The 8179-nt window shown below is 46.3% G+C and overlaps 1 protein-coding gene across 1 annotated transcript in view; it reads left to right on the forward strand.

Annotated features, from left to right (window-relative positions):
* LOC119406421 (uncharacterized) overlaps window positions 1–5900 on the forward strand; it is a 6378-nt gene extending 478 nt beyond the window's left edge. The window contains exons 2-3 of the mRNA XM_037673167.2: window positions 341–667; window positions 5766–5900. Coding sequence (XP_037529095.1) covers window positions 341–667; window positions 5766–5879 — 441 coding nt within the window. The 3' untranslated portion in view covers window positions 5880–5900. The remainder of the gene's footprint in view (window positions 1–340; window positions 668–5765) is intronic.
* Window positions 5901–8179: the final 2279 nt, after the last annotated feature.

Here is an 8179-nt window from a genome sequence, read left to right on the forward strand (position 1 = left end):
ATAGATAGATAGATAGATAGATAGATAGATAGATAGATAGATAGATATATGATAGATAGATAGATAGATAGATAGATAGATAGATAGATGATAGATAGCAGATAGATAGTAGATGATAGATAGATAATAGATAGATAGATAGATAGATAGATAGATAGATAGATAGATAGATATAGAGATAGATATATAGATAGATAGATAGATGATAGATAGATAGATAGATAGATAGATAGATAGATAGATAGATAGATAGATAGATAGATACGCTTCCCTTTTATAGTTCTATGCGGCTATCCATAACTGAGGTACGGACACGTACCTCAATTTGTTCTGACTGCAGCCCGTCCCGACGCACCCGGTTTACGGCGAGCTCGTATCACTGCTCCGGGAGTTGCACAACTATGCGTCGTTGCTCGAAAGCAGCGGCTCCGTCGGCTACTATACGCAACGCGACTACCGAAAGCTGATTGCCGCCGGTTTGGCAGCATACGTGGCCAACGGCATCACAAGACTGCCCGAGGCACAGAACTTCTTCAGGATGGCAGCGGAGGCGACGACTGCAATAGGGCGGCGGTCAACATTCCGAGACTTCCGCGAGGAACAGCTCTACTTCTTGGTGACTTGTTTCATGGAATGTGGTAGCCCCGACCACGACGCCTCTGTGCAGGTTAGCGGGAAAAAATGCTTGTTTCGACATCCTGTCTCATAGAGGGGCCTTGCAACACTCTTTCAGCATGGCCAGAAAACGCTGCCGATCGATAGTCGAGGTTCCTGAGTACACTCGATCCAAACAATATAGCGCCGCACACGGCCTGGAATTTATAATTATTTCTCAAAATCAGCTATCAATCATTCCCTCTTCTATCGACAAATGATGCCATACACCCAAACGACCGCGCCAAAAACCCAAAGTCCACGGCCATTGGCTGGTTTGAGCATCGTGAGCTGCATAGTCACCGTGGCCGCCGCGGGATGCCGCCACGTGCCCGAGCGCGCTCGCGATCACACTGAAAGGAAGTCACGCGTTCGAAGAAAAGTAGAAAAGAAAGTGCTCCAGGTCATGACGCGCGTTTACAAAGGGACGCACCTCCTTGCCCCTTTGTCATCCCACTCCTTGCGTAGCTTTTGAGCGCGCTCGCTAGTACGAAAAGAGAGAGAAAGCGCTTGAAGCGTGCGACAAACGTTTGCAACTCCACTTGTATTTTACGGATTCTAAAAACTTTCGCGGCAGTCGATTCGTGAGGCAACAAGCTCATTTAATGAAGCCATTCGAGGATTACTTGGAAAAGTGCTGCAGAGCACCTTTCAAGCGCCTTTAAAGCGCCCCTAAACCAAGTAGAAATCGAAATTTAGTTGCCGTGTTGCAGATGTGCAAGTCTTCAACAAAGAAGTGGCCGCGAAAATTTTTTCGAAAGAGGGCCGCATAGGGGAGTTACACACGTTTGATGATCCAGAAGACGCCCTCGCTCGTTTCGCTCTTTCCTTCGCTAAGCTCCGTTCGTCAGCTCGTCTGTGCTCCTGACCGAGTGCCCCTCCTCGCCGTGCGAGGAGGAAGAGCGGCGAGCGCGCGTACCCGGGAGCAGACAAACAGGTTCTTTTCGCGGATGTCATGACCAGACGCGAATGTTGACGTCACGGCCAACGCTGGGGATTACCGAAATTCCCAGAGGTTACAAGGAATTATTTCTTGGAATTTGTGGCGATCCCGCGGCTCGTAACGCTGCCGCGCTTGTCATTTTGATGGTGACGGCATTCGGAACTCGATGCGCGTTTACTTGAAATGTAAAAAAACATTTTATCGAAGCTGGTTTAGGGGTCCTTTGTAAGCACCCTCTGAAAATTCAAAGAACGAGGGCATTATTCTCTCCTGGCATTTCCCGTCTTTTCAGCACGATTCGTGACGACAGCAGCCTGTTCACGTGACGTCATGAGGTAATAAGCTGTCAAATGTTCCATATACGAGGCAGATCATTTGGGTATTGTCTTCTACCTCCAACCCTGATTTGCCATGCAGCTGCAGGAACCTTCTGCCATGCCTTGCATGACCATTGTACGTTATCAAATCATTTCACTTCGTTTTGTGCGTTTTCGACTGCGCAAGCGGAGATAACAGCGTGCAGCCGAAAAGCACGAAATCCTCAAAGGCTCAGGCACAGGCCGGTAGCCAGTGGGGGGGGGGGGGGGGGGGGGGGGGGTGGAGGGAGTAGTGCCCTAGGGGCCCGGGCCGCCCGAAATTCTGCTTGGGGGTGTTTTACGAAAACAGGGTAATGAAAATTGGTGTTTCTCTAAAATAGTGAAGGTCTTCAGCAGGTGCCCCCACACACGCGAAAAAAATTCATGGCTACGGGTTTTATGAAGAAATAAGTTAGCGCCTGCAGGAAGGTAAATGCAGACGAGAAAGAAACCACTTTGTCGTATTTGAACTCGGAGCGGTTTAGGGGCCCCTTAAACACTTTTTTTTATTTTCGAAAGCCTGCACGCGAATCAGATAATTTTGAAAACCCGTGGTACAAAAAAATTAGTTCGAAAGTGCTTTCGCTGTCTCAAACGATTTTATTGCTGGCGCTTTTTATTTGCTCACCAGCGATTCCTTCTTTCATTGCCTTGCCCAGGCAGTAAGTGCTATAAACTGCTCTTGCCCCTTAAGCACTTCTTGGGCATGACTCAGCCTTCAGTGTTTAAGAGCACAGGGTAAGCCCTGTACGTCCCATGCTTTTTCGGCCATTTGGAGGTACCATTTTCTCAGTGACTAAAAGGGACATCCATACAATGCATATATCCTTTTACTCGAAATTTTCCGGATTTTCTTAACTGAAGCACATTTATTTATTCTGGTTAATGTTAGAATTTTGGTGAACTTTTACCACTGAAACCTAAATTTTCAGTTAATTTGTATCTTTGAAGATTTGCAAAACAAAAACTGTAAAGTACATATTTGCAATTCTGCTTCACTAGTTCTATGTGTTTGTTCAGAATACAAGAAAAAATAATCAACTGGTTATCTTGAAGTAGAGCACCAAGTCGGGCTAGTTGGTTAAGATTCATTATGGCGACTAAAACTGCGCTAAAAACACAAAGACAAAGACGAGTCCTGTTTTCCTCGTCTTTATCTTTGTGTTTTTAGCGCAGTTTTAGTCGTCATAATGGTTATCTTGAAATACATAGGAAATAATGGTACCTAAATAATAAAACATGCGGTTTAGAGATAATCGCGTTAAAATTAGAAAAGAGCTGATAAGCGAGCACACTTCTGCACAAACACCGTTCAACTATTTTATTTAGTAGCTACAAGGTTGGTAATTATTGCCAAAGTCAATTTTTCACTTCGTAGTCTCTCGTCTTGCTTGCCTTACTTCTTTTTTGAGCTATCGTGCAGCTAAATCCGCAATGCATTGTCGATTGTGGTCAACTTTTTCCAGCAAGTTCACTGTATTTTGGCCAGGCTTCAATCCTAATTATTTCAGCATTTTGGCTCGTACGATACTGCCATCATTAAGCGAAAGGAACACATCCAATGTCCCATCCTTAAAACTCTGAAGCCTAAACAAAGCAAAGACTCTGCGACGCAATTACCATTAGCTTAACACTTGCACCGCACAGTTTGCATGCACAATTCAATTTTATCGCAAATAATATTCAGGTCCGTTAGAGCATACCCGTTGTCACCCTGCACGCTATTCCCCTCGAAGGACGCTGAAAATGCTTACATGTTCAACAATGAAGAGCCTGCTGGTTCAGCGTTCAGCACGTCGCCGGCATTTATTTGCATTTTTTTTACAAGAGAACTGTATTGGTTGCCACAAAATTTGCACTTGCTCAACACCTTCTTAACCCGCATCGACGGCACGGCAGACGCAAGGTGTAATGAAGCTATGAGCTGAAAGTGTTCGAACAGACGCGCTCCGAAGAACAAGTGCGAATAAAAAGGCTCAAAGCGTCTTCGGGCTGCCTTAGAATCTACGCGACAATTTCCTGTGCACAGCTGACTCCAGACGAGCATTTCGGCTTTCGTACACGAAGTTCCTTTTTTTTAGAAAAATGAACCGTAAGCCCAGACCGCATACGAGGGTCTTGTAATTGGGTGCGTGTTCACTCACTACTTGCTTTCGGAAACAGTGGTTTTCAGTCGCAAAAAATAATTTTTAAGAAAAGAACGAATGTGTAAAAGACGCACAAAGGGACACCCTTCCCAAATCGCAAAGAAAAAAAGGGGTCTTTTTTTTTCAAATTTTGACTTACCCTGGGCCCTTAAGGTGCCGATCTTGCGTGCTTCATAACGATGTCCCGTGCAATCTTCGGGTGTTAAAGGCCACTCAACTTAGCGTAAGAGAAACAGAACAGCTCATCGCATTTGGTTCAGTATCTTTCAGGACCACTGCGCCAAAATTTTCCTTGGGCTAAATGTGTCAAAATATTACATACCTCTGAAGCAATCTTTCCAGGTTAATCGGATTATTAACAATACAGTTTCCTTCAGCAACACCCAAGGAGACGACGTCTGCATGCTTATGGTGGCGTATTACAGGCGCGTGCGGCTTTGCAGATGCGTAGCCAGACGCGCGAGATTTGCACTGCATGGTTGGGCCTTTAGGTTGAGCGCGCGAGCACCGCAGGGCGTCGCGCGTAGCGGAGCGCCACTGCAGCATCCACGGCTTCTCAGCGAAGCCATCCTGCGCAGGCGCAGTTACCGATGTCTCATTTCGCTGTTCCTTGGTGGTATAGACCTTGAAGCATATCTGGCGCATACCCACGCGCATACCACAGGCCATGGTATACGGATATGCGCCAAACGTGGCGGGGGGGGGGGGGGGGGGGGGGTTTCATGCCGTACGCGACAGCCATGCCGTATAACTTATGTCATGACCACTCATTCATATTGGCTATACACTCATACCCTCCTATGCTGCTGCTGCTGTGTACCAAATAATGAAGGTGGTCGCGAAGGCATCCAGACGAAGCCGCATGGATAGAATTGATTGATTGATTGATTGATTGATTGATTGATTGATTGATTGATTGATTGATTGATTGATTGATTGATTGATTGATTGATTGATTGATTGATTGATCGGTCGATCGACAGAAACAATCAAAGTACTCTGGTTCGCTGAGAAATGCTTCAAGTTTAAAAATCAGGATTGGAGCTGGAATCAAACCCAGACATTCTGCGTGGCCGTGAAGTATATTACTACATAACTACGTGAGTGCTTTAATCTTCTGAGCAAAAAGACACTACACAAGCGTAATGTCGGGGTAACGCCCAATTGGGGTTGCAGTGTTCACTATCCACTTTTATAAAAATGTAATAAGCATTAGGCAAGCTACAGCCAAGCGTTCCTGTAGTCAAGCGATGAGGAACGCTACTTATATGCACATCATCGGTCGTGGCATGCACATTGTTGCGATTAAACTCCCATCTCTCCTCTAACGTTAGTGTCGACGTTTCGTGGCTCTATGAGCTGCCCTTAAATGCCAATGTAGTCGACGTACCTCGCAAGCCCACGATAAGCGCACAACTACTATATTTACACAAAGACGTAGATCCACCTCGTAACGCTTGGCTCAAAGCGAAAAATCCGGCATAGGCTGCTACTCGCTGTCTGCTTCGCATGAAATCGATTGCCACAATATGCGAGATCGGCCGTAATTTTTTTAGAGGGCTTTAAGGCCCCAAATGTAGCTGCAGCTGGCATTGAAGAGCACGCCACGGCATGCGGGTTGTAGTAACAGCGTTATATTTCTGCCTATTGGTGTCTTTTGTACAGAGAGCCATCTGCAACGTGGCTTTGCCTACTGTAGCGGACTTCAGGCGAGCCTTCAAGTGTGAACCGTACCATCGACTGGTGACCAACTTCACCTGGCCGGAACCACCGTCCTAGACGGCCCAATATACTTCAACGTAGTGCAACAATGTCGATGAATTTGGTCTAAGAAGAAAAGTTTTCTAGTACTGAAGCACTCTGCTTCCTTACTACCTGTTTTCGTCGCTTCAGTATTTTACAGTGAGATGCCGAGCCAATGTGGCCATAATTCGAAATAAAGAACAGCGCAGGAAATATTGCGCTCTAAAAGCGATGATCGTTTTTGCTGAATTCCCGAAAGCGCACTCGGCGTGATCGTTCGTTTTTTACAAACTTTTGCCCTTCTAAATATTTAATAAACCGAAATTTCATTTGTGTCTAGAAGAAAAACAGGCAACGAACAAAAAGCGTAAATAAGTACACTTTGACAAGGACTCGCCTGAGTGTTAAATTTGGAAGCAAACGGCACTTTACACGTGCAAGGTAGTTTGACGAGCAGCATATAAGCATTGCATAATCGACTTGTCTTTCAGGAACGAATTGTAAGAAAGGCTAAGTAAACCGATCTGAAAAAAAAAAACAAGAATAAACTCGAGGTCCAATGGAATCGGAGTATGCAAACTCTTATAATCACATGAGCCCAAAGGTGAGAGCGCCAGACTTCGTCCTTCAAAATTCTTTTACTGATTTCGGATTGAGTCCTGTTCATGCATCTTCAAGCAATCTTGTTTGTTTCTATTCTTTTCCGTCCTTCTCTCGTTTTATGTACTATAAATCAGCTGGTAAATTATTGCAAGGCCTCCGTGATCGGCCCACCTTCGACCAATTCGTTATGTGATGACGTCAGTCATGTGACGTCAACTTAATGTGACGTCATAGTGTCATTTGGCGATATATGACGTTATCACGGGACGATGACGTTTTACATCACTCGTGTTGACGAAGACGGTCAATTTTTGCGATTGATGAGGCGTCTTCAGGCTTTCGCCTTCGTAGAGACTACTGGGCTAGTTGTCCGAAGCCATGCTCAGAGTTCCTGCATCTTGACCCGCCAAGATGCAGAGAAACCTACGCGCACAGCCGCTCAGTCGCGGGATCCGCTCCACCATTCTTCCCGCAGTCGCACGGGACAAGAGCATCAGCATAAGACGATCGTGGCAGGGACCCCTTGCAGATGCCACCGCCTTCTGGGTCCCGTCCTCCAACCACCCAGCACCCACTCTCCATACAACGCTGCAGTCGTAGCCGCAAAGACACGTCATCTGCTCCATCCTGCCTTGCTTTCGTGCTGCCCGCCATCCTCGTCACGAGGATCACTCTGCTAGGACTACGCCGGCACTGCATCCTAACTCGACAGGATCCGTGAAAATGGAACCATTTCACGCTGGACAAAAACCTGCAACGCCGACGCAGTGGTCCGTCACACCGGCGCATGTCGCAAGCCCACGATATGCGCACAAGTACTGAATTTACACAAAGCCATCGATCCTCCACGTAGCGCTTGGCCAAACCGAAAGATCCTGCATAGGCTGCTACTGGCTGTTTTCGCCGCATGAAATCGATTCTCACAATGTGCAGTATCTGCTGGATTTTCTTTCTGAGGACTTGTTATCGCAGTCGACGTTGGGGTATGTACGGCTGGATAGTCAGCTTCGATGAGCCAATACGTTAATTGTCGTGTATTGCTTTGTTCATCAGCTGTGGGGTACGTAAACGTAGGTGCGGATGAGTATGGAGTGCACAGACGCGAATGGCAAGACGCGGGTGTACCGGTCAAGCTAAACTACAACGAGGTTCAGCTATGGTTAGTCTTAGTAGGCGTGAGTGCATGCAAGTTAGAGACCATCGGCGAGAGTGAGTTTTGGCTAGTATAAACGTGAATAGGATCCGGTGGTGAAGCTCATTACAGTTGCTAACTTTATAGCGTATCATCCTGGGTGTTACACTTAAGACGTTTTGATTGAGGCACTAGGTTAGCCGAATATCCGTGCTGACGTTGTTGCGAACCTTCGTACATCCGCCATCACGCATACATGCCGATACGCTATAAAACAACGAAATGAAGAACAAGTGTCTTGGCCTATCACCATCACTCGTACGTGCAATAATTTGAATGATGTAGTGGATACAAGGTTAAAATACGTCTACCAAATGAAACTGGCGATTTGGCAAAATTCGAAAGAACATCGAAAGATCGTCCCACCCAGCCGTTCGAAGTATAGGCTTACCAACCGCACGTACTTGAGCCTTGTGCTAGAGCGATGGCAGCACCCAGAAGGCTGTGTGCACCTTCTTCGATGACTGGAGAAAAAGCAGTTGCTCAAGCATTTCTTTTTTTTTTTCGTCAGTACGTGACATCTTAAGTCTCAAATGCCCCG

The sequence above is a fragment of the Rhipicephalus sanguineus genome, chromosome 10 (assembly GCF_013339695.2).
Source record: "Rhipicephalus sanguineus isolate Rsan-2018 chromosome 10, BIME_Rsan_1.4, whole genome shotgun sequence".
NCBI lineage: Eukaryota > Metazoa > Arthropoda > Arachnida > Ixodida > Ixodidae > Rhipicephalus > Rhipicephalus sanguineus.